At 39.6% G+C, this 22,459-nt stretch overlaps 1 protein-coding gene across 4 annotated transcripts in view; it reads left to right on the top strand.

The window, feature by feature from the left end:
- Positions 1 to 22,459, top strand: part of EBF1 (EBF transcription factor 1) — a 392,672-nt gene that overhangs the window by 303,665 nt on the left and 66,548 nt on the right. For all 4 annotated transcript variants that reach the window (XM_061188385.1, XM_061188383.1, XM_061188381.1 and 1 more), the window contains exon 10: positions 11,105 to 11,231. In XM_061188385.1, coding sequence (XP_061044368.1) covers positions 11,105 to 11,231 — 127 coding nt within the window. The remainder of the gene's footprint in view (positions 1 to 11,104; positions 11,232 to 22,459) is intronic.

Genomic DNA, 22,459 nt, shown 5'->3' with positions numbered 1-22,459 from the left:
CTTATGCAACCTTACTGGCTTCCTCTTTCCTAAAGCCGTAACTCCGTAGTTTGGGATTCAAGCACAGCCCCGTAAGCCTCTGACCTTTCTTTTCAACATCCTTACCGGCCATTCATCTTAACTTCTGCTCCAGTCACAATGAGTGATTGGATAAAGATGTGGCTCTTTATGCCTGCAGTGATTTTTTCACCTCTGCACTCTTGTCTTGTTTATGCCATTCCTCCTTCCACAATGCTTTTCCCTCCTTTCTGTGCCCAAATCCTTCCGCCCTTTACGATCCAGAAAAAAATCATTTTTGTCTGTGAAATCTTCCCTCACAGCTCTAGGTATTGAATATTTTCTCTTTCTAAATTCCTAATGGCCTTATCTGTACCATCTTATGTTCTTATCACTTTCTATCTTTGATTATTGTGACATAAGGGGCTGCCCTCTCCCTTGAAGGCAGGATCCATGCTGAATTCAGCTTAGTCTACAGTCTAGCACAGAGCCTTACACTTCAGAGGCATTAATTTATACAAAATAGTGTTGATGACACTGCTTCTCCTTTCATTCATTCATTCAATCAAACAAATGCTACTTTTTAGCAACTGTTATATTCAGTGCTGCTTCATAGTGTCAGTACCAGATAGACTGCAGTTTGGTTTTTGTTAATGCATGTATAATTAGGTAGTTTATATTTAGATATATTTATTGTGCAGTAAGGATGCACATAAATACCTTAGTGTAAATCTGTTGGTTATGGTGAGGATTAAGTAGTAATAAAACTAACACTTTTTAAGTGATTGATACCAGTGAGGCCTTCTCCTAAACTCATTATAGGCGTTAATTCAATAAATCCTTTAATAACACTAGTTAGATAACTAGCCCTTCCCCCTTCCCAGACAGTGAAATTGAAGGCCAGAGAGGTTGAGTGACTTTCCAAAGGTCCCACAGCCGGTAATTTGCAAAACTTGGGCTTGAACCAAAATCTTTCTGACTCCAGAGCCATCTTTTTTTTAACCATCTAAAAAGAAGGTAGTGAAAGCTCATTTATCCAGAGAAGAGTGTCCTAGTGACCGCAACTCTCCAAAATTCAACATGAAACCAGAAGTGAGCCCAAAAAAAAAAAAAAAAAGTAAATATATAAAATAACAGACTTTGAGGTAACCAGAACAGTAATTTTAAACCAACTATGTTATCTGTTTTCCCAGGTCATAGCAAATTAGAAGGAGCAAACTAGAGGCGGGTTGTTAGAAGCAGGCTCAGTGACAGCAGAAGTGACAGCTTAATGTCAAGGGAAGGAAAGGAAAACCTAAAAAGCAGACGAAGAACTATATTACTGCGCAGCATGTTAATGGCTGTTCATGATGACAGTGGCCCTGAGTAGTCAAGAAAGAGATGGCAATTATATTCAATACCTTCTGTCTGAAACAGCATGATGTGTGTAATGCATCCTCGAAAGACTTCAGTGAAAGCAGTTGTGGTGGCACGGTATTTAAAGGGGGCTGGCTTCAGTTTTCCGCAGAACTCACTTCCTGGAGGGATGTGTTAAATCAGGAGTTACTGAGTATATGCGCAAGGATCACTGTAGATAGGATGCAAATAGGAACTATACCACTGAAGAATGTGAGAATGAGTCACTGTTTAGCATCTTACAGCTTTGATATCCTTTTCTTAGAGCTCCGAAAGAACCTAAAAGACTTTTTGGTGAAAGGTGAATTCATTCCCAGCTAGTCTACCTTTTGGTTCTTACGTTTTTCTTCCTAATTCCTAATCTTTGCAGGCAACGATTCTGCCCTGCAAACCACCAGCTTTGATGACATGCAGCCCCTTCCAAAAATGTATCTGGCCTTCCTTTTTCTTTTATATTTTAATTTTCAAACAAACAAAGCAGCAACCCAGGACCCTAAGACAGGCCCAACTAGGGAATGATATTCCTTCTTGACTGAATGTAGAAAAACAAGCCTTGAGAAAGAGCCCATTGTGCAGTTTCAAACCACAGGGGCTGGCGTTACTGGTGTCCAGTCCTCTCCGTCTGGAATACTCTGGACCTCAGGAACTCACCAGTGCTTTTCCAGCTCCCAGATGGTCAGGATGGGATCCAATCTTTAATGGTGCCCAATTGGCACAAGATTTACATCCTGGGAAGAGAGGTGGAGAAAGTTTATTTAAAAAATAAATTACCGAAAAATAAATAAATCAATCAACCCACAAAACCAAAGGTAGTTGAAGCATAATGTATTTATTTTAGCCTTTTTCTCCCCGATCTGTTATTTTGAAAGATGATCTTATTGCTGTTTTGTTTTGTACAATTAACTGCATTGATTTAGGGACCTGGCTAGTTTCTCGGTCAGAAGAATTGGGTAGTATATTTTGGTGAATGTTTAATGAGGCTACCAGGAAGTCTGTGGGGGCAAAGTTAAAATAATTTTTTTTCTTTAGTAAAAAGATTTTTTGAATGGGGTGGTATTGATGATATCTTTTTGGTAGATTCATAAGGGACGTTATTGAATCTTTATCCTAATTATTAGTGGTGGTTAATGATGTCACGGTATTTACTCATTCAATGTTCAATAAGTATTTATTGAATGTCTGCTAGTTCCCAGGCACTCTTAAAACTGGAAACAGAGTAGTGAAAACAAGAAAGACCAAGTTCGTATCCTCATGGGGCTTATATTCTAGTTGGGGGATGCAGGCAATCAATAGGAAAATAGATCTATATCTCTCTTCTATGTATCTGTGTCTATGTCAATACCTATGTGAGAGACATTTCAGACAGTGTTAGGAGATAACTACTGACAGTTAAAACGTAGATTTTAAATCCCCTTTTAACTCAATTCCTGGGACTTTGGTTTCAAAAGTCTCCTCTGACATTCATACATAAAGTTTATCTTTGGGAATTCATGTGACCCAACATATTTTGCTAAACATTGGTTTTGTTATTTTCTTGAAAGGACAAAAGGAAACCAGAATGTTTGTGAAACAGTAAATGCTTCCACGCGCTTTCTCTCACGTTCCCTGAGAAATCATATACTGCCTTTGAGACAGGCAATTCTTGGGAATGAAAAAAATCTGGGTTACGAAACCCAGAGAACCCTGATTAGGGAACAAACCAGAATACACTGAGAGAGAAGAGCTGGCATCCCCTGACTTATGTTGTATCCACTTCAGGGGAATAGAGATAAAATATGTAGGTACAGCCAGCACAGTCCCCAAGAATATACACTGATCATATTTCAACTTTCTTTAAGAACTCCAGGAAATAGTATTTTTTAAACACCATGTTTAACTACAGAAAGATGAATGCCCCAGAGTGGAAGGAAAATAAGTTTTCTTGTGTGGTCACCATCACTGTGGTGTCTCTTTAAAGCTCCTTAGTCGATTTGGTTTTGAAGCTTTAATTATGCTTTTATGTTATAGTTTCCTTATTTAAGTGTCTGTTTTATGTCCATCACTCAGCACCCCCTGCCTATCTCAAAAGAGATGGATATTATTATCCTAATTGAGGAGGAGGGAGAATGCTGTGAGAATTATGAATACATAAATTAAAAAATTAATCTGGAAAGTGCTTTAGGGTCCCTAGAGAAGCTCTACCCAAACACAAAGCATATTTCACGTTATTGTCTGTACTCCCACAGAGCAGGAGCTGGTGCAGGATAAGACGGTAAAGTGAGGCACAGAGGGTGACACTGGTGAATGGGCCAGTGTACCTTAGAACCCAGACTCTTGGAGGGGTAATACCTAAAAACCACTGTACCGGTGCCCACGTTAGCCTTTTTCTAGTCATAACTGTTCATTTTTTTTCCACAGAACAAACTTTAACTTTTCCTTCCTTTTACCCCTTCTCTTTAAGTCTTTGCTTGTTTTGGAGTTTTTTGTTTTGTTTTTACTTTCTAGTGTTGAAAGTGATTAAGGCTAAAATATTAAGTCCTAAGGGTGGTAATGAAAAATCACTTGTGCGCTTTCTAGTAATCCCAGTTATTTTTTTGGCTTTGTGGCATGGAACTTCAAATTACATTTATTTCATATAGTTCCATTGGTTGGAAAACGTGCGTAAAAGCTTATCTTGGAATTGCTTTTTTGTTTTGCTGGGACATAATTCTCAGCCAGCCTCTCACCAATGAGAAAGGTTATTTTGAGGACCTGCTGTGTTCCCAGAACATTTTTGAATGCAGGAGAGGCTGAGGACCCCTTCCACCCCGTTAACAGTGGAGGTAGGATGAAAAGTACAAGTGCCAGGAATTATGGAAAAACAATACACAGTAGTAGGGAGGGACAGCTGTGGTTGTATAATGGTGGTCATCAGTCAGGCAGACTTGATGCTTCTTATCGGTTCCCTGGTCATTTTTCTTAACTTTCCTGAAATTCATTTTTCACATCTGTGAACCAGCTACTACCCTTGCCTGTCCCTAATACTATAGGACAGAAATCACTGAAGGAGTTTCTCACAGTACGTGGCACATAGTAAGAAGACAATGAAAAGTCACTGCTGCTGAAGTCACCATCAAGGTCATCACCACCATCCATTTAGTGTGAGCTACAGGGATACAGATAGTAAGTGCTACCGGCTCTCAGAGAAGAAGGTGATTCCCAAGACTTGTCCTTTTCCCCCGGAATTCTCCAACATGTCTCCATTAATATTTTAAAATACTAGGTACTCTCATTCACCCACCACGTGGGTCACACTTTTGATCCTGCTAGAGACTTTTATAAAAACCACTTGGAGAATTATCCTCTCCCGTGCCCCTCTTCTGGACTCCCAGGCTTTGCAGACTGCCTCTTTGGGGTTTTGCTTCCAACCCTATGCATCTTTCATGATTCTCTGTGCACCCATAGAGGGAGTCGTTCCTCTTTCCTGTTTCCCACTTCTGTCAAGGACAGGCCTCACCCACCGCCCCCCATGTCTGCATCCTGTCTCTCACGGTCACAGCAGCTTCACTTTGTACCCAGAGGCCACAGCAAGTGTGCCTCGCCTGGCCGACCACTCGGGACTCTTCTGCTCTTGTGCTCTGAGTCTGGAGAAGAGAAAATGCTCACACAGGCAGCTCGGAGGGAGCAAAATTGCTGTCGCCGGCAGGTCCTTGGTGTGCTGGCAGCCTCTTCTGGGGCCTTGCAGAGACCATGTGTGTTTCTTTCATTGTGATACCACACTTAAAAATGATTGCTTCTGATTATAATATTAATGCATTCTGACTGTTGAGAAGCCGGAAAATTCAAGGAGGTAAGCAGAGGAAAATATAATTACCCGTAACTTTACCATCTAGTGGTAACTTCTCTTGACACTTTGATGATTTTCCTTTTGGTCTTTCTTCCATGCAAATATATATCTAATTCTTATATAATCACATGCAATACATATTGCACAAAACTGATAATATTCTACTTTTGATTTTAGTAATATTTTTCTCATAATAAAAGTAATACCTGTAAATGTATGAATTTATTTATTCCAGAATTATTTATATGATTATTATTTCCTGTGCAAGCACATGCATACTCTCTCACACACACAAATAAACACAGAAGTACACACACACACACACACACACACACACGAGGAAGAATCAGGAGAGACAGAAGATGTATCACATCTAATGTCATCAGTCTAGAAATAAACACTGCTGTTGGAGCACTGATCTTTTGTGGCCCACTTTTTAGTATTGCTTAACCATTTTTTTCTTTGTTTCGCCTATCCCTTCTCACTGGAATGAGTCCCAGACCTTTAGACATCTTCTTTTTTACCACTTAGATGATATCTGAGCAGTAGTCTCATGCAGGGACCTGAGTGCTGGGCCAGTTGGATAATTAATTTTAAGAGCAACTTAGGGAATGAGGGTTAAATATTATCAGGTTAAGAATAGTGGGTTCTTATGGATAGGGATTGCTTGCTTAATGCAATCAAACATCTAGTAGAATTCTGGTCTAATTTACACAAGTATTTATTTCAGAAATATTTTGGAAATATCCTGTATGTAAGGCATTCAGTTAAATACTTTAGAGGATACAGATATGAATTAGACCCTGTAGCCGATCTTAGGGACCATCTAATGGGAGAAAGGTGTGTAAGAAAATCTTTATGGCACAAAGTAAAATAGGATGCTAAATTCTGTAGTATACATTCCATAATTATATAAATTCTTACAAAGGTGCGGGTAACTGTGGATCAGGTAAAACTTATTGGAAGAGAGAGCATCTGGTGAGGGTCTTAAAGAACAAGAAGAATATCAGTAGGGGAAAGTTTAGGCAAGAAATGGCATGAACAAAGAAAAGATGTTAGGCAAGGCCGTGGTGTTTTCATGTATCCACATGGCCTTCAGAGTGTGGAAGGGCAGAGTGGGGAGGGTGACTAGCAAGGGTGATCAGCTGTCAGGCCTTAGAGCAGCTGACTACCATGCCAAGGAGTCTGGACTATATACCATACACAAAGGGGGCAGGTGAGGTTTTGAGTCGGGGCATGACGTGGTGAGGTTGATTTGAAGAAGATAATTCTGGTGGAGAAGGTAGAAGTAGAGAGAGACCATTCAGAAGGCAGTTATAATATTGCAGTCATCTGAGTAAGAAATGGTGACAACCTGAACAGCATAAAGAAGGCAGGCAAGGGGCCAGTGGAATTCAGTGGAGGGTAAAATCAACATGACTAAAAGAAAAGTTGAAGGGAGAAAAAAAGTAAGATGATCCTAAGTTTTCTATTTTGGGTGATTCAAAGGAGAGTGTTCCCTTAGCTGAGAGAGGGAACACAGGAGCAAGAAATACATTTATAGGTAGGAAGATGATAAATTTATCTTGGGCCCTGTTGAGATTGAGGTGGCAATAAGACATGTTCAGGGAGATTCTGTTACTCTGTTGTTCATAAAAATGTGGTGCTTGGCCAAAGAGATCAAAGCTACAGGTGTAGATTTGGAAGTCAGTTTAGGCGAGGTGGTTGAGCCAATGAGTGAGTTCAAGAAATGTCAGGCGAGTGAAAAAGAAAACGATCTAGAACAAGACTTGTGAAATTTCTACAGTTAACAAGTTGGCAGAAAGAAATAGTTGGCACATGAAGAGAACAGGAACCAATGAATAAGAGAGGAGCCCTGGAAAACACTTATTTACAGGCGTAAGAGATGGGTTTTCTTCTACTGTTTCAAATAATGTTAGTTAACTTGCTTGACCCTCAACTTTTCTCATCTGGAATACATATCCCATAAGGATGGGTTTTAAAAGAGTGAATGTGAAAGCGCTTTGATAAACCATCAGATGCTCTGCAAGTCTTAGGTCTCATAATTAGTGTCACAGAAGTGAAGAAAGTGTAGACTTCCAAAAAGGAAGAAAGTAGTGTCAGATGCTACAGGGTTTCAGAAGAATATTTATTTTTAGCTCGTTTGGTTTGTGATTTAAGGAAGTTAAGTCAAAAGAGTGAATCTGTTCTCTAATCACTTAGAATAGAATTTCCCAAAGTGTGGGGTATGTGCCCCCTGGTTGTACAGGAGACCATTTTGGATTCGACACAGACATTAAGTAGAACTGAATCATATCCTGAGAAAGTGATTTTCCTTTTATTTCTCTTTTAATCCTTCTGATTTATGTTAAGGGACAAAGTCTCATTTGGGGCAAACAAGTCTGTAACGTTCAGCACTAGCTCAACTCCCTTTTCAATAAACCCACGCAGGTTGTCAACATTATCTAGCTAGGATCTAACATTATATTAACTTTAAGATTACCACCCACAGTTCCTTCTTATTCTGGCAGGGGATACCAGTTGCGATAATAATATAGCTTCCTTTTAAAATAAGTTATTTTAAACAAAAAGTTAACCAATTAAAAATTTTTAAGTACATAATTGTATAGGTGGTTTATAGATAGGGCAAAACTAAGAAAGTGGTATTCCAATGATGGAAGTTCGGAAAATTTAGACTTACTAGAGCCCTTCCTCCTTCTGTAACTTAGAGGGGCTGCCTTAGTTCAGCCAGGTTGGAACAATGTGGGAAATTTATCCTGAGATGGGGGGAGGGGTTTGGAGGTGGGTCTTGAGTTCTAGACTTCCAAATCTAGACCCTGTCTTTTCCCTAAGATGTTGGGTCAATTTTTGCAGCCACTAGACTTTTCTGGACTTTTGTGTCCTTCACTAATGAAATGAGAGTGTTAGTTTTAAATGATTACTAGCACCCCTTCCCGTAATAAATACTGTAATTCTTTGAGTGATTAGTAATTAAGCCTCTGCTTTCAACTGACAGAAGTTAGATACAAGTTTTTCCTTCTGTAAGCCATCAGTATCACGTGTCAGTGCTAGAGCCTGTTCCCAGACTAACATCCACAGCAAGGAAAACATCAACAAATTCACTCTCTAATGATGATTCATATTCTACCTCATTTGCGAAGGATAGTTATTTCAAGAGTGAATCTCTGCTTTAGTTAGAGTGATTGATTAAAACTGAAAATAAAATTGTAAATGAAAATTTGTTTCAATTTCCTAGCCTAGTACTTTATGCCAACACCCCACTCTCTTAGTAGTTTCTTTGCAGTCATATCTAATCAATTTGTAAGGCCCATGAATTTTGTTTCTTAGTGTATCAACTCATAGGTAATAAGTTCTTATGCTTAAAAAGATGTCTCAATTGTCTGCTGATATCTTTCCATCTTTTAAAATGTATTTCCCCTGAGAAAAGGGAGGGCAGGTGAAGTATTTTGTAACTGGCTGAAAGTTCTCCTAAATATCATAAATTAATGTTACTCTACAGTCCAAGTAACTCTTAAGATAGAAGCATACCACTTATTTGGAATATAACTATATGGCAACTTCCACCATCAAAAACATAGCCAAGGACCAGGCAGTAAATGAAAAATGGATATAGCATGTAGATTAACACACACACACAGTCTTTGGATCTGAAAATTTTGAGTTTGATGCTACCTTTAAAAAGTTTAAAGGTATGAATATAAACAATTTCTTTTTTATGGTTAGATAGGAAGAATTTGTTCCTGTCATTTTTTGAACTGCATTGGGGTCACTTTTTTGCTCTTATTTGCTCTAACGAGGGTGATTTGTGCAAGCAGTTTAACAATTTATGATTCTGTTTTCACATCTGAAAAAAAGGGATAAAAATACTTACGATTTTGACCAAATTAGTGACCAAAGTTAGTGTTTGCAAGTAAAACACATCTGACCAAATTAGTGTTTGCAAGTAAAATCCTTGGCAATGTAGTAGATAACCTAGGTACTCAGCAAGTGTTAATCCCAACATTGCAAAAACACTGTCTGATCAGTTGAGATTAAACATGCACTTGATTTTGGAAGATCATCTTTTACTGCTCTCCAGAGCCTCTTTTCTTCTCCTATTCTCTATACAATAGTAAACTTGATTTCCTGATTTCGATGCTTAAAGATTAGAAGAGCAGTATAGAAGGTGCAAAGGACACCAGGAGGAAGAAAGACAAAAAAAATGAATAAAATAGAAATAATTTAAAATGCATAGGTATCCAGGGCCATTTAGTGCAGGGGAAAATAGCCCCTCATACCTCAGTGGTCACTTAGGGCTTTTCTGTATTATAGAAGATATATAGGTCTAAGATAAATAGAGCTTTGATACAAGATATAAGAAGGGGTGTTCCAAACGAAAATCTTGAGTTATCAAGGCTAAATTAAATTATATATACTTTGCTAACTTTAGAAAACATACAATGCATTTTGGAAGAATTTCAGTATGAGAAGGTCAAAATCTTAAATATTTTTTGTGCTTTTATGGATAAACCCTTAGCCGTCTGAAAAACTTAGCCATGGAGAGCTCAGTCTCCAGGGGTTCCACATAAGCACGGTATTACTGAAGTATCTTCTGTGTATTTCCCGCAAATAAACTAAGGGTCCACACATTCTATGGAAGAGGATAGGCATTTCTAATTACTAAGTTAAAATGATTTTTATGCAGATGACCTTTATGTTTCAAGAAAGAGCATTTGAAAGAAATTACTTGCGGATTTTAGCAGTAGCAACTTTCTTACATTCTTTCTGCCAGGACTTTGTGCTAGGACAGTTTACCCAGGCAGGACGCAGGGGCTGGCATTTGTGGGTGTCACCTGGATTCTCATGGTGTCACCTGTGATTCTCTGGGCAAAACATTTGAATTTGCATATTGAAACAAAAGCCCTGTCTAAGTTTTAAGAACAGCACAAACGTGAGTTAGTATAAACTCAAGTGATCACCCATTGCATACTGACTCAGTACCGCAGCACTGATCTAAATGCGTCTGAAAGGAGTAACGAATGGGCTGTTGCACGCACCACAGAGAGAGCACGCAGAGTCCAGCACCATCAGAGGTCAGCCAGTCAAATACCAGCGCTGGGGTTTTCAAAGAAGCAGATAATGCCAGTTTTATGGCCGTTAATAACATTTTAGTTATATAAACAAAGATACGAGTACTAAAAAATAAATTCTGCTTTGCAGTGCACTCTGGCTGCCAACAGGGTTCAGAAATGACCTTTCTCATTGTGCACGTGGCATTGCATAATGGACCACTGAGCATCCTCCAGCCCCCTCCCCAACTTTCCATTTCCCTTTTATGGACAGTCCTTAGTTCTGCTAGATCCCTCAGCTATTTCAGGGAGGCACATTCTTGGGTTTCCCCTTTAAAGCTCTTTGATTGTGCCTCTGGTAGTTAATGCACCAAATGGTCTTCAGGGGCATTTCCTACATGTGCTCTGCAGCTAATCAGAGCACCTTGGCCCACTGATTTCCTACCTCTGTGTTTTGCACATGTTTAAGGGCTCACTTCAAACACCAGGCCCACCAGCTCTGGAGAGGAGTGGCAGAGCTCAGCTCTGATTTGGGTGTCTGCTTCAAACAGAGATTTTCCAAAGGATATCCTGTAGTAGATAAATCATTTCATTAGGCCAGGTTCACTTTTCAAACCAGGAAGCAGAGTGCCTGCCGTGTAGGAAAACTCAGATAAAGTTGTTATGGCTGTGCTCAGAGCACTTGTAAATATTGTCGTCAGTGTCTTTTATACAGGTTCCATCACGATTGTATTTAAACACTGACAGGTTAATTATGTGTTTGAAGGCTATGTTTATTGAGAGCTGATAAGAAACATATGAAATGAGTCCTTTACATAATGCAGTGACAATGTTTTTTTCCCAAACGTCTCCTCCCTAGTTGATTACTCCTCATGCCATCCGGGTGCAGACTCCTCCTCGGCACATCCCTGGTGTTGTAGAGGTCACATTGTCCTACAAATCCAAACAGTTCTGCAAAGGGACACCGGGAAGATTCATTTACACAGGTAAGAACTACTGCAGATGGTGGACAGAGCTGCCTTGGCCTTGTGGGTCTTCGATGCTATCTTGTATATATGTGTGTGTGTTATTCTAAAATCTGTTTTCTCTTAAGATCCACTTTCTTTCTCCATTTCACCCTATGTATGACCAAATGAGGTGCTACTACTACTACTACTATTATTATTTAAGAATTCATCTGGGTGTCCGTGTTGAATGACAGGATCTGTTGAAATCATGGGTTGGACACCTAAAGCAGCAGCATGAGAAATAAGGGAAGAGGAAAGGAGTGCTCGACAATCCTGAGTCTCTCTGGATGTCAAACCATCTGTGTGGCGGTTTGTTTGCTTTATGGAGTAGGGATGTGCTTTAAAGCCCAGTACGACGTTCTTCTAGCTTGGTCATGGCATTTGTATTAACGACAATTGGTGATTTTCGTATTTCATTCTGGATTGGTGCTTTCTTTCCCTGTAAGCTGAATTTTTCTCCCCCCCCACCCACACCGACTGCCCCCTGCCACCCCAAACAGCTTTGGCACATGGACCCGCCTTGCAGTAAGAAGCTAGAGTTATAGGGTGAATGTGAACTTCCTCCCATCACATGGAGAGAACCAGGCATGTTCTCTATGCAAATATATCAAGGGCACAGTCTGAGTGCCCAGTGTGTACTTGAAGAGAGCCTCAGATTGTTGTGTGCAAACCAAACAATCTTTAGGGAACCAAAAAGATCCCTAACCGAGGGATCTTTTTTGCAATCCAGATTCTGATTCAGTAGCTCTGGGTGGGACCTGAGACTCTGCATTTCTAACAAGCTCCGAAGGTGAAGCGGATGATCCTGGTCCAAGGACCACACTGGGAGTGGTAACATTCTAGGTCCTCTGCTAAGTAGCAGTCATCGCTGGGCAGCTGTCTTCAGAAACTGGCCCCATGTTTCCTTCTTCATTCAATAAAGGACCAGAAGGCCAACTTAAGTACAGAGTGTAAGTTGCTTTCACACAAGGAGACTCCAGAGCATGAAGGGATAACTGTGCTAACACATCCTAATTATAACCGTACAATTAAATGGACAAATTTTATTTTGCTGTGACATTTTACCTCGAAGCATCTTTCCTTTTGTATTTTAACACTAGGAACAAAACCGACCATGCTTATTAGTGACTCTCCACCCCCCTCAAAATTATAAAAACAATTAATGCATCCTGACCCTTGGAAATGCCTCCCAGTCCTTTAAACAAAATGCAGGTTTGGTGCCTGCCTGCCTATTAGTTTTAGTTAATTGAAAATTATAGGATTGACCCAAGAGGAAAATTTTGTTTGCACTCCAATCACTTTTACAAATTAAGGAAAATTACCACAATTTTGTTCAGCTAAGGTTTCACACTGAGTTCAAGAAATTAGCTCAGCCATCCCAACAAAGTCAGCACTTTGTTAGTGAGCACTTGAAAAAATAATAGTCTATCTGGAGTTTTGTGGTGTATACAAACGAAGCATAGAGAAAGCGATGATGCGTTATAGAAGTAGGCCAAGTGTTTTTAATTAGGCTCATTGGTTCAGCGTAAGTTTTGAAGAACAATCAAACTAGCAGATTAGCTGTTTCTTTTAAAGCTAGGATTTCTTGCCATTCATTTTTCCCATGAGAACTTCCACATAGCGCTATTTTTTTTTTTTTTTTTTTTACAAGCCTCATTATGGGCCTGCAGGAAAAGGACCAAATGAAACTTCTGATACTGTAACATTCCCCACCATCATTCCGATGGATGGGAGTTTTTCACAATGTTCTTCACTGAACTCAGTGTTCTGGAACATATTACAAAACCACAGAGGCCAAATGTTTTCTCTACGGAGTTTGGACTCTGTTTTTGGCCGAAAACATTTAGGCCTCGCTGGCTGCTTATTTACTCTGCCATTAAGGACAAGAAAAGGAGAAGAAAAAGAAGAAGAAAATGCTCGTGTGATAGGAGGAACGAGAGGCGATGAGGCATGATTCCGCTTTGGTGACAACGTCCCTGCCCATTAATGGTTCCATTTTGTGGTCAGGACTCCTTTAGAAGAAATTATTTTTAATCAGTGTTCAACAAAATATCCCCTTGAGCCACCTGGCCATAAAAGTTAAAAAAAAAAAATCATCCCCATTAAATTGCTTAAGTTCTCAAAAGAAAATGGCTAGGGGACCCATCGTTATTGGGAATTTTTTTAACCATTAAAAAAATTACCATCAATTTAAGAAATCACATCTTGGAAAACCTGTATAAGACGGGAATTAAGATCAAAGGTAAAAGCGGCCGATTTGCAAGTCTTGCAAAGTAGTTAAGGATAAGAGAGAGAAATCCTGGGTGTGCACTCCAGGATTTCCCGCACGTGTGTAAGTGTGTGGGAAATTTAAAGTATGAAAAAATGCTTCTGCTGATCTTGCCTCAAATGGTGGGCAATAGACAAGAAGACTTAGTTTTTTAAGTATTCTAAGAGAGACTCTCACCCCTCCCTGCATTGGAAAAATAAAATTTTAAAAGAAACTGGTACAAAAACTTCCCTGTTGATGTAGCTGGCTGTTCACAGTCACTGTGACATTACACCATTTCTAGCAAAAGGGAGTCTCTGTTAATTTCTGAACTACACCTGGAACTCTTGATCATTATCATGAAGTGTTTATGGCCGCTGCTGCCAAGCCTCTGTGATTTGCTCAGTTTACCTCTCTGCTTGTCACCACTTTCTAGCGGAGGCACAGGGATGGGTTGTAAATCCTCTCTGTTCTTCATATCCGAACAACCGCTCAGCTCATTGGAAACCTGCAGCCCTCCCCTTCCGTCCACCCACAGAAGCTCACATTTCATTTTCTTTAACATCCACGGCATTTCAAGATGTGAGGCTTGGTTTTCTGGATGGGGTGAGCTAACAGTTGTTTCTTAGTAGAATATCACTTGGAATTTTTCCCTTTAAAAAGAAAAAAAGAAATGTCCTAGGACTGAAAAACAACAGCCCAAACTAAGGCACTGTTCTTTTCTGAGTGTGTGTGAGAGGGTTTGGGTGTGTGTATGTGCAAGTCCCTAAAAATCTATAATCGATGAAAAAAAACCCCACACAACTGAGACAGGAACAGCCTGGCCTAATCTATGCAAATAAAGGCAGACTATTGGGGGTAGGGGGAAAGAATCTGACTAAACGCAGATTGCCTGCAAGCTGGCTCCGCTGGTAGGGACAGGAGGGCAGCTCTCCATCTTTGGTGCTTCAGACCAGGGGCACGTGAGGTGTTCTCAGCTGCCAGCTGTGCGGTTCTCTGGTGTTTGCCCAATCAGAGTGAGGGAGCAAAGTGAAGCCCAACTGGATCAGAACAAAAAAGCTCAGTAGCGCATCCCTGATGTGATTTATTGTGGCCAGTTATTCTTATGTAAATGTAGAGCAAGGCTGACTTTACATTTTAAATCATGTTTTCTAATAGGAGGAAACAAAAACCCTTTCTAAGGACAGGACTGTTTTCAAAGCCCTCTCTAATCGTGTGTCTGGTCCGTCAGTGCAATGGGAAGTAAATCCCCATAAACCTCCACTGCCCTGGAAGGGGTCTCGCCAATATCTTTGTTCTTCTCGTAGCTTGCTTTCCTGCAGTTGTTATGTCTTGAAGTGACTTGGATCTTTTAGAATTGTAATCTCTCCCACTAAACTTTAAGTAACCTTGGGAGCTGATAAAAGACTCCCAGGAGCCTTTAGCTGCTTCTTCAAAGTTCTTAGAATTGGTTTTTCCTCATAAGAGGTGGCCAAATCCAAATGTACTTTTTAACTTCAGTCCAGTTATTCCTCCACTGGAGGGGCTACTGACTTTGGGAAAAACATGACTGGAGAAATGGGCCACCAGGATGTTGGACCAGCTTAGGTGTGCACCAAGAGCTATATACTGCCTACTGCCCAAAAGTTGGTGAAAGCCCCCAATGGATGATCACCTAACAGCTCAGATGTTTGGGTAGGTCACATCTCAAATCCCTTCTACCACTGGGTTCTCCTATTCTTAACGTTTTCCACCAAGCTTCCTGCCCCTGTGAGACATACATAATCCTTGTATGTTAGTCTCAGAATCCACTTTGAAATAAATATTCTTCCTGGAAATGCTTCTTGTTTGTACCTCATGCCTCAAATTACTTTGCATGTAGAAGGGACCATGTTGGCTGAATATGTTCCATGAAACTTGATGACATGTACCATGTCTTTCAAATTTTCCTTTTTTCTCCCCATTCCTCTTATGTTCTCCCTCTGCCCCCACTCTCTCTTCTTCTTTCTTCGCTTCTCCCTCTTTTCATTCCTTCCCCTTAGTCTTTCCTCCCTCACTTCCAAGGAGATGATGTAGATAGTGATTGAGTCCTTGGGTTTAAGAGATGAGGGGTGTAGCTTGAACTCTCAGCTCTACCACTTACCAGACAGGTTATTTTTGGGACATTGTACGATAGCTCTGAACCACAGTCGCCTCAACCTTATATTATCACAGGGAATAATAACTTGCTGGGGTTGTTCTTGTTGGGTAGTATTAGGGAAATGTGTATAAAGCACCTAGGGTGAGCTAGCATGAGCACTTAGCCAGATATTAGTAGTTTCCATTAATAACTGATGACCATTATAATCATTCATTCATTCATTTGTTGCTGAGTCCCTACCATGGTGTAATATTTTATATGTGTTGTTTATCTTCTCCACCATGTTCCTAGATGTCTAAGAAATGTCCTTTAGGAATTTTAGTAACAAAAATGTAGTCATCGGTAAATTAAAGAAGCAACATCAATCAACCACAAATACAAAGAGCACAGTATAAGGCAGCAAGAAAAAGATTTATAAATGTGACGATAACAATTTTGATATAACAAATATTTTCTTAGAAACCACCTCAAACAATACATATTTTAAAAAGGCAGCCCAGATTTATAAAGTTCTCAGGTGTTGATTTTTTCAGGAACAACACACACCTGTTCTCTTATTTCCATCCCAAATTCAACCCCTGATCTGGAGGCCATAGTAACATGGGTACCGTCTATCACCAGCCCCCTTCAAAGGTGTTTAGGTTCTAATCAGGTTCAATCCCCATTCAAGAGGTTTCAGGGAGAAAGCTCTGTTTTTAGTTCTTGGGAACCTCCTGCACAAATGAAGGCTGCCATCCTGGGGATAAACAAAATCATCAGTTTTAGGGAAAAAGTTTGCACCTAATGAATCTCTTGTTCTTTAGCGTCTTCTTAAACTAGTTCATTGCCAGATTAAGCTTCTGAAAAGCCACTTTCATAACATGTCCCTGCAGAGAAACCTTCCCTATCTACTCCCTGTATGTAAGATGTAGCCCAAACCCCTGGGCTTGGCATTCACAGTTCACTATGCTCTGGGCCCGGTGCTTCCTCGGCTCCACTCAAACCCATCTCCTCAGTATGCCTCACGCTCACTTCATGTTTAGCAACCTTGGACATGGTGATTCCCCTGTAAGTTCCAGTTCAAACTCTATTTCCCCTCGGAGGTGTTCTCTGGCCACAGTAGCAAGTGGCCAGGGCACTGGGCTGAGATCAGGGAAGTCTGAATTCTAGTCCCAGCCCTGCTGCTAACTGGCTATGAGACATAGGACAAGTTGCTGACATGCTCCAGACTACAGTTTCTTCATAGTAAAATGAGCCAATTGGACTAGGTGACGTTGATGTTCCCTATGGCTCATCTTGATTAATTGGAAGAGTCTCTGTCCTTGGATCTCTTTTGTTGCATGTGCTTAGATGGCTCATTCATCATTCACTTCCTTCTATTGTTGGCTCTCTTCTTTTGATCTTAGGTAGACACATCTCAAGAAGTCCACAAGCTGCTTGAGGGAAGAGCGAACCTTCCCTAATCTTACACTGTTTTGCCCACTGTGTTGAAGCACCTTGACTTACTGGACTTACATCTTACTTGCAATAGGTGTTCTCTAATAATTGACTGACATATTGCCCAGAAGCAATGGGTCCTCACTGATTTTTGTGCTCTGGATGACAGGGAATGTAAATAAGAGCTGTTAATTAAGAATCTATCCCTTTTAACTTGAACTTACATGTAGAGAACACAGTCACTGGGGTTTTTGATAAAGAAAAACAATGGGGTTGGATCTATATTATATATACTCTTCATTTTTTTGTCTGTAAAATGAGGATATTTTAACAGTACCTGCATCTAAGGAGTCAATAAGTAAATGTATGTAATACACTCCTGGCAGTGCCTGGTACGGTATGAATGCTCCCTAAAAGTAAATGCAAAAAGAAAGAAGCAGACAATGGGAAGGTTTCTCTTCAAAATACAAAGAATTGGTTGTTAGGGCACATTTTGTTTGGTATTATATGTGTGCCAGCTTTCATCTGATTAAGGAAATTGTTTCTTTCTAGGCGTTCGAGTCAGAATCAAAAGATCTCGGTTCTAATTCTGATTTTATGACTTTCTTTTGTTACTTCATTCACTCGTCTCACAAATATTTGTGGATTGCCTGTCTATTCTAGGCAGTGTTTTAAAACCATGTTGAGCAAAACCACACACAGCCCCTTTTTTCAGGGATCTTGTAGTCTAAGAGGGAATGTGGATATTCATAAGTTTACAATTTCAAACCTGCTAAGTGCCCAGAAAAATAGGAACAGAGTTTCAGACAAGAATATAACAAAGGACCGCCAGTCGGTCAGTTAGAGGTATTTTCTCTCAGATAAAGATGCATGAGCTGAGATTTGAAGGATGATTAAGAGTTAACCTGGCAATTGATGAAGGATGGGGTCAGGTGGGGTTGGGGAAAGAAAACGAGTGCTCCAGCCGAGAGAAGCATGTAAGAAGGCTCTGAATGGGAGGAAACGTGGCATCTTGGAAAGCTGTAAAAATTCCAGTGAAGCTGAAAAACTCAAGAGAGAGGAAGAGAATGGTGAGAGAGGAAAAGAATGGTGAGAGAGAAGATTGGGCAGAGACAAGCCTATGAAGCCTTGTAGCCAGCGGGAGGAGTCTAGTTGTCATCTCAAGAGCAATCCTTAAGTGGTCAGGTGGACATAACCAGACTATCATTTTGGGAAAACAAAAACAAAAACAAAGAACTCTGGCTGGCTGGAGTACAGGAAACCAGAATGCATGTTGGAAGACCTGTTAGGAGGCCATTGCAGTATTCTGGGAAAGAGATTTGATGACTTGACTTTGGATGGTAATGGGTGGAGATGGAATATAGTGAGAGGATTCAAGGGGGTATTTAAGAGGAAAAGTGAACAGGACCTGGAGGTGGGTTTGATGTGGGGGTGAGGGGACGGAGGGCTCAGGCCCAGATTTTTGACTTCCTCCCACTTAATAGACGGTGGGGTCCTTCCTTCTCTGGGCATCCGAAGGGTCTTGTGAGTATCAATGAAAGAACGGGCATGAAAATGTTTTGTAAAGGGTAATATTCTACACATATGTTAATTGTTATACAGACGGGCCTAAGCAAACTCAGGAAGAATTGGGGAAAGGAAGGCAAGAAAGCGTTTTCTTTTATATCAGATTGTTTTCACTTAGGATTCAGCTGAAGGAGGGCTGTGTAATGAACACTTGACTAGCAGTTTTGCCTTCGCAGTGTCCTAATTGGAAAAGACCCAAGAAGAAGGAAAAATTAACAGGCTGCTCCTGTCCACATGTCTCAAATATTACTCCAAATGAGCCATTTACACACAAAGAAAAGAATTCAAGGCAGAGGGAATGTTTATTCTTTTTGCTTTTGTGATCCAAAGGCTAAGTCCCAAGCCTCTTCTCTGCCAAAGGGAATTTTTTCACAAAATGTGATTGCTCCTGATCTGATGTACGTCGATGTGATTGTGATCCTGAACCCACTGGCGTTTGTAAACTTAAACACTGTTGGTGCCATAATGGGGACAGCAGCAACAAGAATCACTAAAAGTAACCCACTGTACTTCTGTGACGTCTATAAAATGAAAGCCGTTTCTGCAAAGAATAAAGCTGGTCTGAAGGAAGCATATTATTTTGCATATTTTATGTACATACTTTCCAAGAAATACGACCTTTATTTCCTTTTTGGAGTGGAGTATAATCAGGACTTGAGTAGCTAGTGTAACAGGATCATTAAAAGGGATATTTTCACGGACATTAGAGGTCTAAATGGCCACTAGGCCTTATATACAACCTTGGCTTTTTCCTGTCTACCCAGAGTTAATAAGTGATAAGGCCAGGAGAGAGATAAATCACAGAAATCCCTGTCCAAAGAAAACATATTGACTACAGCCAAGCAAATAACAGACCATAACCAACGGTCCCATTCATCATTCATGTAATAGGGATATTAAGTGTTTCCTACCAATGAAACCGTATAGAAGGAAAAGGCAGATAAGCTTCCCCAATCTAAGGCATGTGATTTGGTTATTAAGGGACATGAACTACTTGTCACATGGCTTTAATCTTTAAGATGTGTTGCCATTTCTAAACTATAAATTTCTAGTCAGGGATTAGAAAGCTATTAACAATAAAGGTAAGAACTGAGCTTTATGTGCATTCTTGCCAAGGTAATGCAATACTATAAAGTCTTGAACCTCTAATCTATTTAGTATAATATAACATGATTTGGTTTTCAAAGCCAATAAACTATTTGGAGTTTTTCAAGGCTATTGTTTTTGTTTTTTACCCAGCATCATGATAAATTAACCCTTCAGTTTTTAAACTATGTGCCTTGAAACGGAGAGCAGTGGGTGGGAGGGAGATGAAAATAAATTTCTTTCTTTTTCTCCTTTCCTAAGATATATTCCAAATGTTTGATGGAGGATTATTTTCTGTTTTATTTGTCCACAGCTACAGTGGTACGGATACCCATCTTTCTGTTCATTGTTAACTAAGTGGTGTGGTGCCCACTAGAGCATTAAAACTTGTTTTTCTTTCTTTATTGCAAAGTTGCCCACACTGATTTCAGATAATTTAGGAAGCACCAACAGAAAATAACTAAAATAGTATTAAAATTGCCCACATTTCTGCCAGTTCTTTAAACATAAACAATACATGTTAGCTGTTCATATTATTTTTAATGGCATATGTCTTGTCTTTTTCCTATGCAGATTATCTGCGTCATTACCAAAATAGGGTGATACCTTACATAATACTAATTTGTTCTTTCACTTAACTATCATAAACATCAGGGCATTATGAATTTAAAACAATTTTTAGTCTCTCATAATCATTTCGCACTTCAGTAGAATCTCATTGTGAGATATATCTTCATCTTCTCGTTAAAGCATAGATACGTTGAATCTGGGTTCTCATCTCTTTTTGTTCCTGAGAAACCTATAGCACAGGGTCATTAGTCCTATACCCTCATTCTTGGCATCCCTATTGGTTGGGATTCATCAGCCACCCCAACTGACTGCATGTAAGTAGCTCCGAAGGCCTCCTGTCTCAGATGGCCTGAGTCTCAGAGGTTGGGACCAACTCCCTGACACACAGCTGTTTGTTCTACCTGAACCACCTCTGGGGGTCAATGAATTCTGTAAATTTTCCCCCACTATGTGAAGCACTACTGTACTTTCCATAAGTAAAAATGAGAACTCATCTAAAACACTTATGTCTGAAACTTAAGTCCAAACTTATGACAATAGGTGGGGCGATGCAGGCCCCTCCCAAACCACCTTCCCCAGGGTAGCAGCGTTTCTCACTAGAGTTTTGAACTCCTTTCCTCTCTCTACCCTGTGGGCTTCCAACAGCCTCTCTTGACTTCTATACTGTTTTTTCCCACTCTATCTTCTTTCTCCATCTTCTTCCTGTCTGCATTACTAGAATGTAAGGCATGTTTTTCCCCCTGAGAATCTGTGTAAGGCTGACTCTATTATTGGCCCATTTTAAAGATAAAAACACTTAGAAAGGTGAAGTGCCTTCCCCAAGGTTCTGTAGTTAATAAATGGAGGAGCCAGGATTTGGACCCTGGTCGAAGGATACCATAGCCTGCACAGCTGTAAACCCCCTGGGGTATTGCTTTCACTTACTCAGTTTTGGAATTATGTGATCCCCTAAATTAGATCGTTAGTGACGGGAGAGTGTGGGTGTTTCTAGGACAGGTGAGGTCTGACAGGAACTGGAGCCTTACATATTTTAAACAAATCGTATCATTATGAACATCATGCATATTCATATAGGATAGAAAATTTAAAAAACATGAGAAATATGAAGAGATCCATTATCCCATCCCTCTGTTAATATTTTTTAGTCTTTCTTCTAATATTTTTCTCCTAAACTCTTATGTATTTTTATCAGAGTGAATCACAGTATATGTATATAATTTTGTATCCTACTTTGTAATTTGAATTGTAAAGTAAACGTTTCCTCTATTAGTTTAAATTCCTCCTAAATGCATTTTAGTGGGTATGTAATAGTCCATTCTGTGGCCACATCATAATTTACCTAATTGTTCTCCTATCATTGGATAACCACATATTTTCTTTCACAGAACTTTCAACATCATATATGCCAGAATAGAGCATATATAACACCTTAATATAAGGTGTTCCCTCATTTTCCTAACAAAAAGGTTTTCTGCTTTAGGACCATGTTAGCCATATGCATATTTATAGATACCAGTGAATTATCAGTTGTCTATTTATAGTATTTCACATGTTAATTTAGTTAAGTATACATATTTAAAATCACATACATAATTTACAACATTTACAAATATAACTTTTTCCACCTTTAGGGTTTACACTTCTATTCAAACTCATTACAGCCATCTTTAACATCAGTGCTTTTCTTTTTATTATCAAAGTCAGAGCCATTTTTAGTCCCATCATATTCTCTTCTATCTTAGTTGTTTGAGATCTTCTTTTTGAATCTGTACATGATGCTGTCACTGAAAATTTTATCAAAGCCATAACTAACCATTTGCTATATTTTAATCTCCAAACATAACCACTTCAGCAATGTTCTTAAAGCTGATCTTTGAAAGTCTTGTTTTGAGAAACATTTGTAATGGTGGGAGATCCAGGAAAAATTCTACATTTATGTAAGTTTTCTAATCTTCCTTGTTGTTTTTACTCTCTTCTTCAGGGGACCTCTTAAGCATCACCATGGATTATAGTTGGTTCATGCCCCAAACAGTACTTACTTTAAAAATAACATAATTGGGAAAGCACTTTGTCTTAAGAGAGACTTTAAAATTATTCAAATATATAACAAGGAGACTTTTTTTTTAGAAGGGTATCCTTTCCATATATGTCAGCACATTGATCCATCTTTCCTATTGGTGGGTCCTATGGCATATGCGATCC

Source organism: Eubalaena glacialis, chromosome 4 (assembly GCF_028564815.1).
Source record: "Eubalaena glacialis isolate mEubGla1 chromosome 4, mEubGla1.1.hap2.+ XY, whole genome shotgun sequence".
NCBI classification, from domain to species: domain Eukaryota; kingdom Metazoa; phylum Chordata; class Mammalia; order Artiodactyla; family Balaenidae; genus Eubalaena; species Eubalaena glacialis.
Note: the sequence above shows the minus strand (reverse complement) of the source record. Positions and strands in the feature narration are given on the sequence as shown.